The sequence below is a fragment of the Mirounga angustirostris genome, unplaced genomic scaffold (assembly GCF_029215605.1).
Source record: "Mirounga angustirostris isolate CCGP_5_RB_7025 unplaced genomic scaffold, mMirAng1.0.hap1 SCAF_6, whole genome shotgun sequence".
NCBI lineage: Eukaryota > Metazoa > Chordata > Mammalia > Carnivora > Phocidae > Mirounga > Mirounga angustirostris.
In genome coordinates this window covers 99,158,802-99,178,563 of record NW_026991714.1, presented here as the reverse complement: position 1 = coordinate 99,178,563, position 19,762 = coordinate 99,158,802, and the positions used below count along the sequence as shown (strand labels likewise).

General features: G+C 54.9%; 2 protein-coding genes across 2 annotated transcripts in view; one reads left to right on the top strand and one right to left on the bottom strand.

The window, feature by feature from the left end:
• Positions 1 to 3,431: 3,431 nt before the first annotated feature.
• Positions 3,432 to 19,549, top strand: TACR2 (tachykinin receptor 2). Its single transcript, XM_045877972.3, has 5 exons — positions 3,432 to 4,456; positions 9,553 to 9,747; positions 13,582 to 13,735; positions 15,019 to 15,215; positions 18,105 to 19,549. The coding sequence occupies exons 1-5, from the start codon at positions 4,065 to 4,067 to the stop codon at positions 18,319 to 18,321; spliced, it is 1,155 nt and encodes a 384-aa protein (XP_045733928.1). The 5' UTR covers positions 3,432 to 4,064; the 3' UTR covers positions 18,322 to 19,549.
• HK1 (hexokinase 1) overlaps positions 5,777 to 19,762 on the bottom strand; it is a 79,093-nt gene continuing 65,107 nt past the window's right edge. The window contains exon 17 of the mRNA XM_064594737.1: positions 5,777 to 5,825. Within this exon, the coding sequence (XP_064450807.1) occupies positions 5,792 to 5,825 (34 nt within the window). The 3' untranslated portion in view covers positions 5,777 to 5,791. The remainder of the gene's footprint in view (positions 5,826 to 19,762) is intronic.

Sequence of the window (19,762 nt, the reverse complement as noted above, 5' to 3'; positions counted from 1 at the left end):
TGATCATTGGAGCCCCTGCCCGGCCGAGAGACCCGCAGGGCCCGGGGCTTGGCCCTTTCACCAGAGGCTCCCAGCCCTGGTCCGCCTCTCTTCGCCTCATCATGCGGACTCACTGCTGCTGCGCATGCCAGCACCCCGTCTGTAAGACCCAGGCCTGCCTCTGGGGGAGCCTGCTACCCAACCAGCAAGTGGGTATTGTGGTGGCCCTCCTAGGACAAGCCTTGCCTACCTACTTCCTCCTCTGCCTGCCATAGATGGGCAGATTTTGCTGGAGCCTGATGTTGACAAATGGACCCGTTTTGTGTTAAGAGCCTCTGAGCTCTGTGTGCACCAGGACCCCAGCAGATGTAAACACTGGCGGTCTCTCTTCCTTGGCTAAATAAACTGCAGGCTTCCAGAACAAGCCACTGCCCCAGCACTCACGGTGTTTAAAAAAAGTGTCAGCTCGCTCCAGCCCATGCTCTTGGCAGAGGCCAGTTCTCCCTCTCCCGGCTGAATGTCCCAGACTCTGGGCCACCGATGTGCAGGCCAGGGAGCAACAGGGACAGAGCTCGTCTCCTAAAGGGGCCAGCCTGGGCCCCTCTGCTTCATGGACAAAGGATAGCCATGCAAGAGGAATAAATCCTAAAGCCCTGCCCGAGCTCCGAAGACATGTTCTTTTTGTTTAAAGTTTAGATCCTGTGAAAATAAGAATGTTACTCCCTTCACCCCTGACACAAGGATATTTTAAACGTTTTTTTGGTATTCGTTATTCATTAATTCACCTGACATTTATGGGGCAGCCACTTGGTGCTGATTGCCAAGCATGACGCTGCCCCCTCCACTCCAAGTTGCCTCAAAGCCCACATGAGTGCTCATCCCATTAATTTAAAGCTTTCATACCTATGTCTGTATATGCTAGATATAGATAGATGATAGATGATAGATAGATGATAGATAGATAAATAGATAGATAGATGATAGATGATAGATGATAGATAGATAGATAGATAGATAGATAGATAGATAGATGATAGATAGATGATAGATGATAAATAGATGATAGATAGATAGACTTCCTCAGCCCTTATCCCTGAGTCATATTTTATATTTAATCCATCATTTTCATTCAACTAACATTTATAGGGCCCCAGGATGGGCTGGCCACTCTCCTAGACCCTGGACATAAGACACACTCCAGGCCACCCATGTGACAGGGAGCTGACCATAGGCCTTGAGAGAGAGGAGGCAGAGAGGCCAGTGGAGGCTGTCGCAGACAGAGGCAATCAGAGTTGGGGACCCAGCTCCCAGGCAATGGGGTCTGGGGCAAGTCTTCCCCCTCTTGGAGCTCCCAGCCTCTCCTCCAAATAAGGAACTAGATCGGGGATCCTCTTTGAATTTCATGGACCAAGAAGAAAATCAAAAACCTAATTGCTGGAACCGTAGAGGTCACCAAGATTTTATTCCATGGTGTAAGGAATTTTGGAGAAAAAGGAAAGTCAGCCTACCACCTGCCATCTGCCATCACATTATTTCATAAAGGAAAGGACATTTTAGCCCCAAAGCAGGAAGGGTTAGTCTCAGAACAACAGCGGGGCTTGCAAACCGGATTCACTTAGCTGAATCAACAGCTCACTGCCTTGTCATTGCTGTCCTCATTCTGCCCCATCCAGGTGACCCCGGGCTGCCTAGATGCCCCGCATGACCCACTAACATCCCGCGATGCTGCATGTGATCTGCTGGAGCCGTGACCAGGTGGCCAAGGCCCAGCCCAGTCTCCAGGCCGAAGACTTGGTCAGATGACTTCCAGTGACGTCTCTCCAACACTGAAGGGGTGTCCAGCCCACATCGCTTCCTGGAACCCCCTTTTCTGTCCCATCCACTTGCCTCATCCCCACAGCTGTCCGTCTCTCCTTCTCCTCCGGACACCCTGGAAAGTCATCCCTCTCCCACCCCTAGCCTTCAAGCCTCCAGCCTGGGGCCAGGGGGCACGAAGCACGAGGAGCACACACCAGCACACGTCCCATGTCATGGGAGAGGCTGCTGGTCCGCCGTCGGGGACATGGTCCTGTGCTTCCCAGACCCCCTGCGAGCCTGTCTGGCCTGCTCTCTGAGACTGTCAGCTGTGACCGGCTTCAGACATCATCTCGGCTGCAGAGAGCTGCCTTGTCCAAGGTCTTCTTGGGGCGCCTACGGGCAGCGATTGCTGGCCGGCCACCTTTGCCCAGCACAAGGCAACGCTAAAGGGCCACTCTAGTTCCCAGCAACCGGCCCAGCGGGATCGAATCTCAGCGCAGCTCCTCCTCCACGCGCTCCGGATTCCCTCCCCTCCCTTCCCCAGGTGTGGCTCCCAAAGCGCCCTCTAACACCCTCTAAACACCCTGCCTCTAAAGTCGGAATCCGACTTGCTCACCATCAGTCCCGCCGATCGGCCAGAACCCATGGGCAGCCTCTCCCCCCACACGTCCTTCCCATACACAAACCTCCATGAGCAAACTGGGGGCTTCGTGTGTCCAGAGGAGCTAAAGGACCTTAGGGTTCTTTTCCTATTCTAACAAAGCCTAGCCTACCGCCCACAGGTGTGCCCAGCTGCGCCAGGTGTGTGCGTGTCCACACAGCCCCCACACACGGGGGCTCAGAAACGGCATCGCGCGGCAGCTTCACGGGGTAACCCCACCACGCACACAGGTACAGAGTGGGTGACCAAGAGTAGGTGCCCACGGACAAACCCAGAGCAGCCCCTGGGGCCTTTCTGGGGTTCACAGAAGGGGCAGTGAGCCCCATCCTTGTCCTGAGAGACTGAGATCCCTGGAGAAGCAGCAGCATCACCCGAGAACTCGCCAGAAGCGCTCTGAGTTCCGTCTTGTCCCTCCTGCTGAGCCCTGAGCAGTCTCATGTGGGGTGCGGGGGGGCCCTCTGAGACTACAACTCCCTGTCGTGCTTCTTCCGTGCCAGCCCCCGTGCTAACTAGACTCTGTGTGCATTATCTCATTTAAAACTCACAGGCACACCATGAGATGTGCACCTGATGTGTGTCCTGTCTTTGTTCAGATGACAAAGCCAAAGGGCAATAACCTTAAGAGGCTTGCCTGGAGTCACCCAGGCAGTCACAAACCCAGCCCGGCTCCCAAGCGTGTGCTCCTGATCACTTTCTAGGTGTAGCCCCCGGCCCGTGCTGGCCGAGTGTAAACACCACCCCCACACCCCAGGACGGTGCCCCATGCCAGCCCCCCTCCCCCGCCACCTCCTCTTCCCCCTGGGTCTCTCCGGCCCTGGCACCCAGTCCGAAACCTTTTCTCAAGAGAGGCAAGGCTGGGCCGTCCAAGCAGGGGGTGGGACGAGGGGCGGGAGCTAGAGCTGAACCTCATGAGCAAGCAGCACTTCAGCCAAGGCCCTCACCACCCCGCTGGGGGAGCCGCAGGGAAGGCTCCAAGGGCTGGCAGTTGGCAGAATGGTGAGCCTGTCCCAGACCACAGCCCAGCCTGCACCCCAAAGCCTGGAGCGAAGCCCGCTGAGCCGTTGACCCGTGGAATCCAAAGGCTGCTGCTGTGGGTACATCTGATCCAGAACGTTTCCGCAATGGAGGGAGGGACCTGGGTTTGAGTCCCGGCTTGTCACCCACTTACTGAGTGACCTGGGCTGGGCCCGTCCCCTCTTGGAATCTGTTCTTCGTTTCTGCAGGAAAGTGGTCAGGAGCACACGCTTGGGAGCCGGGCTGGGTTTGTGACTGCCTGGGTGACTCCAGGCAAGCCTCTTGACTGATGATTGGCAAGGATGTTTCCTGCTCTGAAACCGTGTCTTGGATTCTAGATTTCCATGGGACATTTGAGAAGTCTGGCCAGGACATGGGAATCTGAAGGGCGAACGGCTCTGGACCCGGCGCTCTGCACAGCCCACCTCATCTTCACGTGAGACTTGGGAGTGACCCCCTGTCTCCCCTGAGTGCCTGGCTTTGCACCCACTCCTCTGTCCCCCACATACTCCTGCACCCAGGAGGATTTCTTTCCTATAGCACATCCGGGCAGGGCACCAGGGCTCCGGAGGAGCGAGGAGTCAGGCCACGTGTCCCAGACCCGGAGGCGGCCATGGGGGCCCGTGGTGTTGTGACCGACGCCAACACCTCGTCCAGCCTTGATAGCAACACCACGGGCATCACGGCCTTCTCCATGCCCGGCTGGCAGCTGGCCCTGTGGGCCACCGCGTACCTGGCCCTGGTGTTGGTGGCCGTGACGGGCAATGCCACGGTCATCTGGATCATCCTGGCCCATCAGAGAATGCGCACAGTCACCAACTACTTCATTGTCAACCTGGCCCTGGCTGACCTCTGCATGGCCGCCTTCAACGCCACCTTCAACTTCGTCTACGCGAGCCACAACATCTGGTACTTCGGCCGTGCCTTCTGCTACTTCCAGAACCTCTTCCCCATCACGGCCACGTTCGTCAGCATCTACTCCATGACCGCCATCGCCATTGACAGGCAAGAGGGGGGTTGTGGGGGGCCAGGGAAAACGGCCTCACTGTGTTGGGGTTCAGACAGGGCTGGCGATGTGCCTGCGATCACACAGCAAGTTAAGGGCAGATCTCAGGGAACTTCCTCCCGGCCGGACTGTGATCCAAAAGTCGGCCTCTGGAAGACCGGGGGGCTGTGGAACCAAAGCAGGCCAAGTTAAGGTTACACATAAGGAGAACTTGGCACTAGACGGTTGTTCAAGGCTGGAGGGAGAGAACGGCTGTGTTTGGAGACCTTCTGGAAGTTTGGAGAACTTCTCTGGAGTTGATCTTTTTTTCTTTTCTTCTTTTCTTTCTTTTATTACAAGGAAATTGCTTATATTGTTTTCCTATTCCTCGATAGATGAAATGGGGGGGGAGGAATTTAATACTACATGCAGTTACCGTATAATTATAATGGGTCCAATTATCTTCCCGACGCTGTTCTCAGGGGGCTGAGGGATCATTGTGGAGCCATCTGCCGTCCTTTTGAAGCTGGTTAGGGCAGGCAGGGCACAGTTTGGACTCAGAAGGGGACTGTGTGACCCTGGGGGAGTCTGGTTTAGACAGCAAACGAAAAGGGACACAGAAAGACATCAGGTGCGTGTGGGAGATGGAACGGGCCTGGGACCCTCAGAGACACAGACCCCTTGTCAGAATGGTTTGAGGCGACACGAGACCTGCTGTCCCCACTGTCCCCCTCCCCCCCAGTCTCCATCCCCACTCAATTGCCCAACAACACCTACAGCTGGCTTCTTTGCTCTGGGCTGTATTTCTATGGAGTTTTCCTGAAGATTTCATTTGAGAACTGTATTTCTACTGGTTGAAAATGAAAAGTTCGAAAACCATTTGTCTAGGCGACGCTTCTGATTTCATACCCAGGGCAACTGAGGCTCGAGACAAGCAGGATTTCTAGCAAGTCAAGGGCAGGGCCAGGGGCCCAGAACCCAGACCTCTCTGCTCCCAGTAAGGGGCAGGCCCCTCATCATCCGACCACACCACCTCCCCCCACCAAAAGCACCTCAGTCCCACTGGATGTTTCTGCAAGTCCACCAACATTTCCTTTTCATTCACTCAACAAATATTTGAGTGTTCCCGATGTTTCAAGCACTGGGGAATATATACCAGTGGGAAGAATAGTCCTTGAAATCAGGCCTCATGGAACTTCCATTTTAAAGGGGTGGAGGTGGGGGGCGTATGGACTTGAGAGGACAGGGTGGGAGCCAGGAGACCAGGTAGGAGGCTGCCGAGTGACAATCCACGTGAGAGAGGATGGTGCTCAGAGATCGGGGTGGCAACAGTGAGAACTCATCCATTCGTTTCTTCATTCCGATGTTCCATGCCCCCTGTGTGCTGTTCTGGGCAAGGGGGAGAAAAACAGATAAAGACGCTTGCCCTGGTGAGAATTTAAATAATAAACACATGAAGAAATGGTACGCTGTATTTTGAGGTCATGAGTGCTGTGGGAAGATATCAGGGAGGGGCAAGGGGCCAGGCAGGTTGTAGGGCTAGACAGGGAGTGGGATCGGCCCTTCTGCCGGGTGGGTTTGCAGCAAAGATGGAAGGAGGAGAGGAGAGAGAGAGTGGACCCCATTAGCTCTGGGGAAGAACATTCCAGGGAGCGGGCACCGAGGCAGTAAAAGCCCGTGGCAGGATCATGCCCGGTGTGTGTGAAGAGCCCCAAGGAGGGCGGTCCTCACAGAGACACTGGAAAAACTCAGGGCGCACGGAGTCAGCACCCCCTTGTGCCCCAAGCACCGAGATGTGAACTCCCCTGTGCAGGGCAAGGACATCCTGTTGTCCTGGCCTTGTCTCGGATCAATCCCAGTGAGGAAGGCCCAGGGGTCACCCAGGACCAAAGCCACTTCCGGTGGATTTAAAGGAAATAAATACATGGGACTGACTGGGTTTCAAACCCTAATCCCCCACAGCCTGCAGGCACTTCTCAAGCATCTCACTGCCTTACCAGGCCAACCACAGGGGCACAAATGACTGTCGGCCCACTTTACAGAAGAGGAAAGAGAAGCTCAAGGGGCTTAGGTTGTTTGCTCAAGATTCTACTGTTGGAATGTAGTGAAGTCAGGATTCAAATTTAAATGTTTTTTTTTTTAAGATTTTATTTATTTATTTGACAGAGAGAGACGCAGCGAGAGAGGGAACACAAGCAGAGGGAGTGGGAGAGGGAGAAGCAGGCCTCCCGCCGAGCAGGGAACCCGATGCGGGGCTCGATCCCAGGACCCTGGGATCATGACCTGAGCTGAAGGCAGACGCTTAACGACTGAGCCACCCAGGCGCCCTACCTTTTTCACTTTTACACACTGTTTTCAAATCACTGTCATTCTTTCTAGTGTATTGCACCAACAATTCGACAACTGTATTAATCTTTGCAAAAGACACGCTTTTGGCTTTGTTGAACTTCACAATAGTATCTTTGTGATTTAATTAATTTCTACTTTTTTTAAAGATTTTATTTATTTATTTGACAGAGAGAGACACAGTGAGAGCAGGAACACAAGCAGGGGGAGTGGGAGAGCGAGAAGCAGGCTTCTCACCAAGCAGGGAGCCCGATGCGGGGCTCGATCCCAGGATTCTGGGATCATAACCTGAGCCAAAGGCAGACGCTTAACAACTGAGCCACCCAGACTCCCTTAATTTCTATGCTTTTCTTTTTTTCTTTTTTTTTTTTAATTTTATTTATTTATTTGACAGAGAGAGACATAGCGAGAGAGGGAACACAAGCAGGGGTAGTGGGAGAGGGAGAAGCAGGCCTCCCGCCGAGCAGGGAACCCGATGCGGGGCTCGATCCCAGGACCCTGGGATCATGCCCTGAGCCGAAGGCAGACGCTTAACGACTGAGCCACCCAGGCGCCCCAGGATTCAAATTCAGATCAGTATGAATCCAAAGTCCCAGACCTGCCCCTCCGCTAATGGGGTAAGAAGAAAAGCTCTCCTCTTTCCCACCCCACCTCCTAGAATAGGAAGGGAGTCCAAGCCCCCAAGTTGACCCGCTAGTCACCTGCCTCATCTGTGGGGACGGGGCCACTGAAAAAAGTGGCCTCTCCTCTTGTCCCACTGAGACCCTCAGCCGGGGTCCAGGCTGCTGAGGGGTGGAGCTGGCCCAGGGCCCAGCCACAGTAATGGGAGAAGGTCAGTGTCTCGGGGAGATGAGGGAGGGGGTCAACAATCATCTAGCCCAGACGCACGTTACCTGTGACCACAAACTGTGCACAGAAATCCCAGGGGTCATGAGCTTCTGTGAGGGTGAAAAATCACAATTACAAATGGAGATAGCACACCACGTTTTGCTGGGACTCCAGCAGTGCCCAGGACAACGTCACAGACAGAAATCACAGGTACCTCTGCTGTGCAGAAATCTCCAAGTATCGCCGACAGCCATCACTACTTAAAAATTACCGTGGGTTCCAGACCTGCTGCTAGATCTTATTAGCGGGTTGATAAATAAGTGTGTGTATTGCTATGCCCCAAATATATATATATATATATATATATATATATATATATATATAAAGATTTTAATTATTTGAAAGAGAGTGAGCGGGAGGGAGAGGGAGAGAGAATCTGAAGCTGACTCCGCCCTGAGCACAGAGCCCCCACATGAGGCTCGATCTCATGACCCTGAGATCATGACCTGAGCCGAAACCAAGAGTCAGACGCTTAACCTCCTGAGCCACCCAGGCGCCCTTATTTCATATTTTGGTAACTGTATTTCAGCATAACTGGTTGTCTTTCTAAGCTTGTGTAATTTATTCCTGTAAAAACCATATTCTGAGGAGGGCCCAGGGGCTCTGCCAGATGGCCAGCAACAGGTCCATGACCCGAAGAGAGCCCCCAATCTAGTCCCAGACCCTCCTCTTCCGAGGCGGCAACCAAAGCCCCGGGTGGTACAGCACCGTAGAAGCTGTATGGAGGCCGAGGAGGGGGCCTGTTTCGTTGGTGGATGGAGCTCTTTGGATCCTTTGACCTTGGAAGGAGGCAGCTACCCCCAGCTCTCCGTCGCTGCCGCTCGGTTGGGGCCCTGACCCATGAGGCCTCAGCCCCACCAGGCTGCAGGACACTCCCACAGTGTCTTCGGGCGTCCTGGGGGCAGAGGGAGCTACACAGTGTTGTTCAGAGCTCGCGCTGTCTCTCCCAAGCCTCAGTCTGCTGGTGCAGGAAATGGAGAGACCAACCCTTGCCTGGGATACTCGGCCACCAGGCACCAGGGCTGCCAAACAGCAGCCCAAATCCCCGCAGGTTCCCAGAGAGAGGCGGGAGCTGAGGAGACAAGATGCTTCTGGCCAACTTCTTGGAAGAGGTGGCCTTTCACTTGGACTTCAACGAATCCAGAATGGCGGGAGAAATTCCAGGCTGAGGGGAAAGAAATGCCCCCACAGAGGGTCGGTCCCACAGGCAGGGCTGTTCCTTGACCAGAGAGAGCCAGGGAAGGTGCGGGAAGCAGCGACACAGGGGGCTGGAAAGTGCGTTGGCCATGTGCAGAGGGCCTTGAATGCTGCGTTTAAAGGTTTAGACCTGCTCTGTCTGACAATGTAACTAGAGCCGTATGGGCCTATTTACATTTAAATTAATTAAAATTGAAAATCCAGTTCCCCAGTCGTATTAGCCATGCTTCCAGTGTTCACAGCCCTATGTGGTTGGTGGCTCCTGGACAGGACAGGGCATATGGAAAGCGTTTCCACCACTGCAGAAAGCCGGGGGGCAGTGCTGGTTTGGCCTCCGTCGGGGAGACTGTCAGGTTCTGCTAAGGTCTCTGAGCAGAAGAGGGGCCGGCAGAGGCCCAGGGGCTCGGCTGGGCTGAGCTTCAGGCAGATGTCCTGAGTGGACTTCCAGTGTGGCCACGCCACTCTCTCGTGTCAGACGGAGGCAGTGAGGGGGGGCCTGCGCTGGGGTCTCGGGCGCTAAAGTGCTGTGCGGCCGTGGGAGGGTCACCAGCCCAGGTGGCTCTCTGCGGGTCCCCAGCAGCGTTGGAGGGGTGTGGGGGGGGATGGGGCGACAGGGTGGGGGAGAAGGGGATGGGGTTGCTCTGATGGGAGGGTGCCCCCCGCCCACACAGCCCTCTGCTCACAGGTACGTGGCCATCGTCCACCCCTTCCGGCCGCGGCTCTCGGCCCCCCACACCAGAGCGGTGATTGTGGGCATCTGGCTGCTGGCCCTGGCCCTCGCCTTCCCCCAGTGCTTCTACTCCGCCGTCACCACGGACCAGGGCGCCACCAAGTGTGCGGTGGTCTGGCCCGAAGACAACGGCAGCAAGATGCTCCTTCTGTAAGGCCCACGGGGTGCGGGGCATGAGTGTGTGCGCACACATGTGTGTGCACGTGCACACACCTGAGAATGTCCGTGCTTGTGCGTATGCACACGGGTGTGCACGTGCATCCGCGAGGGCGTTTGGGATGACGTGAGTCCGTGCATATACCAAGGGACACTTAGCACGTCCCAAGAGGCTTTACACACCTGAAGCCATTCGATTCTCCTAACGCCGTGGGGCGTGCATGTCTGAGTATTCCCATTCTCAGATGAGGAAACCAGAGACTAGAAACTAAGTAATACGCCCAAGGTCCCACGGCTGGTAGGTTACGGTAACGCCAGGGCTTAAATCTGGGCAGCGCCGCTTCAGAGCGCCCCACTTCCGCGCCACCCGGGCACTCAGATCAGGACGGGTATGTCCTTAGATGAGGATATGCATAGGGCGCTACCGTGCGGCCAGGCTGCCCCCATTTATGTCTGTGTGCGTGTGTGTGTGTGTGAGTCCGGGGCCATGTTCATGGAAGTGTGTGCACACAGGTGTGTGGAAATGTGGGGGGCGGGGGGAGGTTGGGGGGAGGGCACTGTACATGCTCCTGCCACAGAGGGTCAGGGTATTGAGGTGGAAAGGGCAGGTGACAGAGCCTAGGATGTTTTGCCTGCCTCAAGCTGAGTGGGCGCCGTGGGCCGGGGGACCAGGCAGAAGAACTCAGACATGGGCCAGCCACTGTGCGACCCTGGGTAAGTCCTTTTCCTTTCCGGGCCTCGGTTTGCTACGTGCTGGCTTCCGGATGCCCATGCGCGGCTTGGTCGTTTAGCAGAGGGTAAAGAATTGGTTGAGGCTTGGGAGGCTTGCCGTTACCTTCCCGTCTCCAGACAGACAGACGCAGCTACAGACTATATATATATGTAATTTGTCTAATGCATATGTACATAGATATATCATATACACACATATGACTCAGGAAGAAAATATCCCAATTGTGAATATTGGTGAGAATGGACTTAGTAATTTTACTTCCTCCTTTGTGTTTAATGGCATTTTAAATGTTAAACAAATGTATTATTTGGTTAACTTTTTCCTTCCTATTTATTTCCTTTTTTGGAAATAAATGCGAAGTTGAAGGAACTCCCCCAAAATGTTTTGAGAATCAGAGAATCCTAAAGCCCCAAAGAATTTCAGATACCCCCAAGAATCTTGGAATGATTGACTCTCAAAATCTGTCTCCTGCAGCCTGGAGGACCCTTCCTAGACCCTTTGGCTCCTCTCCCGGATGGGGATTAGTTAGAGCACTTGCCGGGGGGCGGGGGGGGGGGGGCTGTGAGCCCGCGTGAGACCCGTCTGTGAGCCATTAGCGCCGCGCCTGGCCCAGAACGGGCACCCATATGCGGTAGTTTAAGCCGCGGACAAAGGAGAGCAAACCTGGAGGAGGCCGATCTCGTCCCGCAGACGCCCAGCGGCCCGAGGCGGGAGGAGGTGCCTGCTTTGCGCGCAGGGCTGCCAGGTCACCTTGGCAACACAGCCCCCGCCCCCGGCCCCGCCCCCTTAAACACCCCTCCCCCCAACGTCCACCGCCACACCGGCTCCATCTGCCCCGAGCACCGGCCAGAAGGGGGCCTCGCCGTGGCCTTCAGTGCTACGGAAGAAGCCTGAGAAGCCCGGTCCCGGAGACGGATGCGTTTTGAGGGCGGGCCCTGCCTACGGTCTCTGCCCTCCCTCTGCACCCCACCCTGCTCCGAAGGTCTCGCGACTCCAAGGCCAGTGTCCGTGGAGGGAAGGCTCGGGGAGGCGTGGAGAGCAGACTATTTTGTGGACTGACCACTGGGGGGCAGTGTTTCTCCACCTTACCACAGGCCTTTCTCCTTGAGAGGGGGACCGGTAATAACTCTGGGGACCCCGCACCGGCTCTGTGGGGATGGTGAGTTCCAACCCTGATTCAGGCACCAAGGGAAAACAGGAGGGCAGACGTGAGCTAGGAAGACGATGCTTTGGTGTGACCTAGAATTCTACGAGGATTTGGGGAAAGCCTGGTTTATGTGTGCAAATGTGTTATTTGTTCTTGGTAGAGGAACTGAGATTTAAATTGGGGGCTGCATCCTCACAGGCTCCCATCCTGGGTGTGTAGGCATCCGATGAGATTACAGACGCCGCATCCAGGAAAATGCACATAGACCCTCCAAAATCAAAATACATTTAAAAAGCCCAGACTCTGGGAGGAGGCAGTCCTGATTTTTGGTGGACCCCAGATGATCCCCAGGGCTCCTTGGAGCTCCCTTCAGCGTAGGAACCTAGCCCAGAGTGAACTCCTATCCTGAACCGTGTCCCAAGGAAAGAATGAGGCAAAATCGAGACGTCACTCATACTTGGGAAGGATCTTAGGGATTACCTCCTCGTTTTACAAAAGGGGAAACTGAGACCAGGGGAGAGGTCACACTTGCCCGAGGTCACATTTTGAAGGGAGAGTCTGAACAAAAACTCAGTTCTGACTTCACAGAGCTGGCCTTCAGTGGTAGGGAAATCGTCTGAGTGTTGATTAAATCTCTAGAGCTATTTCATATGTCACAGAATTTCTGCACCTCTCTGAACCTCAGTTTCCCCCTCCAGACACTGAGGCAGGTAGCCCTGCTGACTCTCAAGGTCTATCGAGCTCAGACACTCTGTGTGTGACCTTACAGTGAAGGTAAAGTGAGAGGGGCCTGGCATTCGCTGTTCCCCCCTGCCCTTACCTGCACCACACAGGGGTCTAGGATGAGGATCCCGGGGTCTAGGAGCACCCATCCCCCCAAACCTTTTGTAATTAGCCTATTTGCTCAAAGAGCGAGCAAGCAGAATTCTAAACACAGGCTTTAGGGAAGACATTTGCTGGAGCCACCTGCTCCCCCTCTCTGGGTGGCAGCACCTCTCGAAAAGGAGCCCAGCAAGGCTGGCCCACAGGTCATGAGAGTGGGGGCCTTGGGAACACTTCACCCCTCCTAGAAAAAGGTCATGTGCCAGGGCCCCGGGTCTCGGGCCCATTCCCGAGGTGCCCCCACCTGGGCCCTGTCGGAGAAGAGCTGCAGTGTCACTCAGGAGAATGAACATCTCCTTTACATCATCTTTCCAGAAGGAAAAGAAACTGCTCCACACAGCCCAGGGTGCCCTCCACGGGGATTAGATGAGTGAGCATCAGTGTGTTCTGGGCCGCTTGCTCAAAGGTGGGGTGAGAGAAAGCCTGCTGACGTGAGCCGCGTTCCCAACCAAGCGCTGATGGGCAGGAAGAGATGATCAGTATCTTGTACAGTGTGGTACTGTCACTACTGGCCTGTTCCCTGCTAGGGATGTCGGGGCAGGACGGAACCGTATCAGCTCCTGAAAATCTACCTCTCCAGACAGACAGACGCAGCTACAGACTATATATACATGTAATCTGTCTAATGCATATGTACATAGATATATACACCCATATGACTCAGGAAGAAAATATCCCAATTGTGAATATTGGTGAGAATGGAATTAGTAATTTTACTTCCTCCTTTGTGTTTAATGGCATTTTAAATGTTAAACAAATGTATTATTTGGTTAACTTTTTCCTTCCTATTTATTTCCTTTTTTGGTAGCGTTTGTCTATCACCTGGAGGATCGCAGAGATAAAGCGGGTATCCCTTTTGCAGCAGGGAAAGCCCTCTTTGGGCATATATGCTAGCCAATGTTGTCCTTTTTTTTTTCTTTAAGTTAAATCAAGGCCTTGGGAGGTGGCCCGGGGTGGCCGGCCGGAGCTGGCTCAGGAGCGCACGCGGGCCAGGGGGACTGAGGGCTGGCGGATGCCGAAGTCGCTCCCGGCCGTCCCGTGCCCAGGCCCTTGGCTTTCCCTCCAGGTACCACCTCGTGGTGATCGCCCTCATCTACGTGCTGCCTCTCGTGGTGATGCTCCTCGCCTACAGTGTCATCGGCCTCACGCTCTGGAGACGCGAGGTTCCCAGGCACCAGGTGCACTGCGCCAGCCTGCGCCACCTGCGGGCCAAGAGGAAGGTGGGCGCCGGGGACGGGGCTCGGCGGGGGCGGGGTCGGCTCGGGCCCCGCCCCGGGCCCCGCCCTTCCGGGCTCGAAGCCCGCCCCTACGGCGGCGCCGTTGAGGACCGGATCCACCCTAACTTGCACTTGTCCCAAGTCCCAGACCAGAGTCCGAGTTCATTCTTCCTAAGACGACAGAGTTGCCTTTGGCCCTTGGCCAAATGCGAAGTTAAAGGAACTCCCCCAAAATGTTTTGAGAATCAGAGAATCCTAAAGCCCCAAAGAATTTCAGATACCCCCAAGAATCTTAGAATGATTGACTCTCAAAATCTTAGACTTTCCGAGTAATCGGAGTGTTGAATTTAAGAAGCCCCACAGAACTACTACGGGAGGCTCCTATTTAGAATCACAAGAGAATTCTCAAATGCTGGAACTGCAGACCTCCAATCCGAGATCAGGGAGACTGGATTGGAGTCCAGCAGCACCCAGTCTGCCTTCAATTTCCAACCCAAGTGCCAGTGTCCACCCCTCCTCCCCGCCATTCAGGGCCCCCCAAGGTCCTGATACAGCATTCTATGATTCAGACCTCCTCCACTGTCTCCTAGTCAAAGCTTATCTTTGCCGTGGCCCTTCCTGTTAGGCGTCCAGGGAAGGTAATGGTTAATCCCATCATGTATCAGGTCACTGTCTTGGCTTCAGGTCTACTATTGGGCATTTTTCATAGGACAATTCAGGGAGGTAGTCAGATATGGGACACTGTCTGAGTGTCCCTCGTGAAGAGCTGGTCTCCACTTGCCATCGCTGGCTTGCCCTCCATTCCTTGTGGGGTACTGGGCCAGTTTAGGAGGGCCTGCAGAGATCAGGCTTGAGGGGGGAAGATCAGGGAGCTGGCTCCTGGGCAGAGGCTGGGATGCCCGACTAGAGTCTCACTACCTGTGGTTATAGAAGGGCTATGGCAGACACAGATCCCAGGGAGAGGGGCACCTGAGAACCCATAGTTAGCATAGGGGATCCCCCAAGGATGGGGTTAGGAGCTCACCCGCTCTCCAGGGAGGGGAGCTGCTCTGAACGAAGGGGTCTGGGACACCTGCTAGATGAGGTGGCCTCCGAGCTGGGCTTCAAGGAGTGAGGACTCGACAGAAAGAACAGCAGTGTGGGCAGAGGTGCAAGGCCCAGCAGTCAAGGCTGCTTATGCTCCAAGGGGCTGAGGGCTTCCATGAGGGGTGCCCTGCCACCACCCTTGGAGGATTGGGGTGTGGTGCTTCCAGGCTGAGGTGTGACCTGAGCCTCTCCCGGCCCAGTTCGTGAAGACCATGGTGCTGGTGGTGGTGACGTTTGCCATCTGCTGGCTGCCCTACCACTTCTACTTCATCCTGGGCAGCTTCCAGGAGGACATCTACTACCACAAGTTCATCCAGCAGGTGTACCTGGCGCTCTTCTGGCTGGCCATGAGCTCCACCATGTACAATCCCATCATCTACTGCTGCCTCAACCACAGGTGAGTCCTCATCCCAGCCGCCCTCTCCTCAGCCCTCAGGAACCCTTGGCTTGGCCCCTGCACAGTGTGAGCCTGTGCCTCCCACCCCCGCACGGGATTGCTGTCCTCACAGAGCCCACAGCACAGTCCTCAAGCCAGGCCTCTGGCCGTGGCCTGGCTTGAGCCCCTCCTCCTCCCCAAACCCTTGTCCTGTTGCCCAGGCCACAGTTCTCCCCGTCCATCTGCTCCTGCTCTCTCTTCAGGGGCTACATCTGGGACCAGGAGAAGAGAGAAGGGAGGGACAGAGAGGTGGAGGGAGGAGGAGAGTCAGAGAGAGGCCGCAGGGTGGACAGAGAGGGAGAAAGGAAGGAGCCAGTAAAGGAGGGTGGGACTTCCTCTGTCGTGACACTTTTAAGAGCTTCCCGTAATGAGACGTTTCCTTGAGCCAGGTGACCGCTCCAACCCCAGCAGTATGAAGCACTCAGCTGGGGGCGCCCAGGGCCAAGACTGCTCCCTGGGGAGATCAGAGGGCATTTCCTGCCGCCAGGGGGGATTTCTGGGGCCGCTGAGGAGTGACCTTGGCAGAGACAGCCAGGAAGGAACCAAGTTCTCACTCCTCCCTCAGACACACCTGGTTGCCCCACCCCATACTTCTGGTGAATCAGAGTCCCCCAGAGGGGCTGGCGTTTGCTCTGGGGCACCTGGAGAGGTGGAAGGCCTCAGAAAACCCTGAAAGGGGGGTCAGGTAAGAGAAGATGAGAGGTGAACACTGAGTCCTGGTCTCTACAAGACAGCCATGTGGGTAAGGTTGGCCGTGGGCCTCCGTGTTCATGCCTTTTATCACCTGCCTGCCCACGTGTCCAGGCCACTCATGATGCCATTAGGGTCCTTGTTGCCCAGATATCCCAGCCACCTGGGGCAGGCCAGGAGGAAGTGAGAGAACTGTGATTTTTTTTTTTTTTTTTGAGTGTTTAATGGGTGCCAGAACCCTCCATTGTCTCCTGAGAGGTAAGAAGTAGATGATAGGAGGAAGGGAGGTGTCATCCCCATTTTACAGATGAGGAAACTGAGCCCCAGAAAGGAAGACTCCTAAACTCATACAGCAAGCAGTGGAGCCAGAATACCATAGATCTCCAAGGCCTGTAACCTTGGCCCACATCACACCTTTCTCTTGGTGCAGCTTCTAGGAGAACTTGGACTCAGGAACTGTCATAATCAGGGAGGGGCCCCCAGCACTCCATGTGTGTGCAATGGTCACTCTCCCATTACCCAGTGACACAGTCCCTGAGGGTCTGAGCAAGTCCCGAGGCTCTACTCATTTCTGAAATAACTTCAGAATCTTCAGTAGTTGGTGCCTTTAGCTCTAAAGCAGGACTGATGCTCCTGGCAGGAGGCTTCATTCATTCAGAACCTGTTCACAAGTGACTCCGTGTACCCGGCCTGTTCCAAGCCCCTGGGGTACCCCAGTGAACAAAAGCAATGGTTTCTTTCCTTGGGGAGCTGACATTCTAGTGGGGAGACAGACAATAAGCAAGTGTAAGGAGTGGATGAATCACATAGTGTATTAGGTGGTAAGTTCTACGGAAACAAGGAAAACCAGAGCTGGGGACGGGAGGACCAGAAATGCCAGGGGGAGGAGTGGGCACAGGGGTAGCAATTCTATAGCATGGCCAGGTTTGGCCTTATTGCGGATTCTTTTGAGCAAAGATGATTGAATGGGCCCTGCAGCTGTGTGGGGAAAGGCTCCAAGCAGAGGGAACAGCCAAGGCAAGGGTCCTGCGGTCATGATAAGGCCTTGGGCCAGGACTCTGCCACGAGGAGTCCAGTGGAGCTCTGAGTTGGGAGACACCTACGCTGACTTCCCTTTTAAAAGAATCCATCTGGCCGTGTGTTGGCACTGGACCACAGCGGCGGGGCAAGCAGAGAGGCAGGGGGTGGGGAGGCTGTTGCAGAGATGACGGTGAGAGGTGGGGAGGGGGTTCAGACGGGGGAGAGATGTGGTCAGAGTCGGACTATTACTAAGGTAGAGCCAACAGAACCTGACGGAGAGGAGGTGACATGTGTGAGAAGTCAAGGCTGACTCAAAGGTTCCAGGCCTGAGCAGCTGGAAGGACAGACTTGCCAGTTGTCAGGAACTGAGATGGGGACGCTGGCGAGTGGGGGGTGGGGGGGGACATGCTGAGTGTGAGCAGGAGGGGCAGAGGCCATGAAGCTCCCACAGGAGAGGCGTTTGTTGGGCCACACCATCGAATATTGTAGAGCTGCAAGGTGAGGAACCGAAGTCAGGCCTGCTCTTCTGTAACATGGCACCCTGCGTCTCCTGGGAACAGACAAGCGGCTGTCACCCAGGGTCCCCTTGATCTCTGCTCCTCTCGGACAGGCCAGTGTTCTCTTTCTCACAGCCCATTTCCTCCACTGCCGTCTGCTTCCCCTTCTAATTTACCTTTAGTCCGGCCATGGGGAGAGCTACTTTTTAAGCAAATATACCAAAATGTAGTAGTTCTCTGTGCATGACTTCTTTCAGAGCAGCTCCCCCTTGGGAGAGCATCCTTACTCTGCCCAATACTGCCAAAGCCCAAACTTCTTAAGACTCCTCTAGAATATTCCTTTAGAAGCCAGTTAACAAGCCAAACAAGAAAATCTGTTATTTCTTTAGTTGTATTTGGTTTCTTTCTGTCTGTAATAACAAATGGTCTAATTAGGCTTAATCACCCACTTCAATCACTAGATTTAGCTCCAGATTCCTTCTGGGCGTTTCCAAAACTCAAATCCACTCAGGAACAGTGAACAGTGACAGACAGGGGTAAGAGGACGACTTTCCTTTGGAGGGGAGATCAGCTCCTGGAGGTGGGGGCAGTTCCCGGACTGTTCCCCTCACCCCTCTGCTCAAGGTGACCCTCCGTCTCCTAGGTTTCGCTCTGGATTCCGGCTTGCTTTCCCTTGCTGCCCGTGGGTCACACCGACTGAGGAAGATAAGATTGGGCTGACTCACACTCCATCCCTTTCTAGGAGGGTCAACAGGTGTCACACTAAAGAGACTTCTTTCATGGCTGGGGATACTGCCCCCTCTCAGGCTACCAATGGGCAGGCCAGGGGTCCCCAAGATGGGGTACCTACTGAACCCTGAAGCCTTGTGCCTGGCACCCTTGGAGGAGTAGCCAGTTGAGAGGTCCAGATCTAGAAGTTTGACCCATGCCCCAGGCTTCAGTACATCAATGGAAAAACAAGATGGGGCCAGGAGCTCTGCAAGTGGATGCTAACTCTAAGAGGGCCCAGCCGCCCCTCTGACAGGGCTTCACAGCAACAAGAGTCCAAGAAGAGAGTGTGAGCTAACACTTATCTCATCCAGGAGTCACAAACAGGGATGGCTTCCTGGGGCATACAACCTGATGAGTGCCTTCCAGCGTTGGGGTAACAGGCAACGGGGGGAAGAGGAGGGCGTACGCATGCAAAGGGGACAGCAGCTGACCAGCTCTGGACAAATGTCATGAGTTAATGGGTGCCCACCATTGTCAGATCTTATGGATCTTTCAAGACACGCCAGAAATCCAAATTTGTGAGACTTCCAGACTTGTTCCATTTGGCTCACATTTTTATAAATATTGGTTAGACCAAACAGAACACACCTGGGGACAGCACCCAACCATGGTACTGATTTATTATCAGGCTAAAGACACAGGGAGGGAGCTTCTTATTTTGCAAAGCCCATCACCTGTGAGTCGACCCCGGGCTTCTGTGCTTCGGCATCTAACTCAGACCCAGCTCAGTGCCCACCGTGGGTAAGAGTCAAAAGGAGCCGCGGCTGCATTGCCTCGGACAAGTCCCTCTTACCCTCCGCCTCTTCTTCTCCCAGTGACAAAACTGCCTCACAGGGATGCTGGGAGGAAGACTGAAGTGAGGCCTCTAAACTAGCGTCAAGGGCTGAATAACCAGTAGGCATGATTCTTATCCCCGCCAAGCCAGCCGTGTTATGCGGACGCCTCCAGGACACGAGCAGCGGGGGTCACGCTCACTCTGGCAGCGGGCAGGGGGCGGGCAGGGAACGCCAAGCATCTCGACTCCCGGAGAGCTCTGGGCCTGGCCCGGTGCACCGCAAGGACACCCTTCTCCCTGACCGCCGCCTCACCCTCACCGCCACCTCACCGTGCGCCCCATTTGCCCCTCCAGAAGAACCACGTGACACTATAAATGTACGGCAAGAGGGGCGTCTGCCTTCGGCTCGGGTCATGATCCCAGGGTCCTGGGATCGAGCCCCACATTGGGCTCCCTGCTCCGCGGGAAGCCTGCTTCTCCCTCTCCCACTCTCCCTGCTTGTGTTCCCTCTCTCGCTGTGTCTCTCTCTGTCAAATAAATAAATAAAATCTTATAAAAATTAAAAAAAAAAAAAAGCACAGCAAGAGAGTTTAATGCTAGGTGTGATCCCCCCAGAGATCATGGTGCCCAATAAAGGGGCTCCGGCCTTAACCCGCCCAGGGCACGAGAGGCGGGCTGATGTGGTACCCACTGGCGGGCCATGGGGTGAATCAGCAGCCTCAGGGTTGAGGTGGGGCAGGGATGAAAGGGTCAGG

Bases quoted from the DNA above. Each gene is read 5' to 3' on its own strand.
- TACR2 (XM_045877972.3), top strand. From the start codon at position 4,065: ATGGGGGCCCGTGGTGTTGTGACCGACGCCAACACCTCGTCCAGCCTT. The intron at 9,748-13,581 runs GTAAGGCCCACG...CTTTCCCTCCAG, and splicing joins GGCAGCAAGATGCTCCTTCT to GTACCACCTCGTGGTGATCG. The intron at 13,736-15,018 runs GTGGGCGCCGGG...CTCCCGGCCCAG, and splicing joins ACCTGCGGGCCAAGAGGAAG to TTCGTGAAGACCATGGTGCT.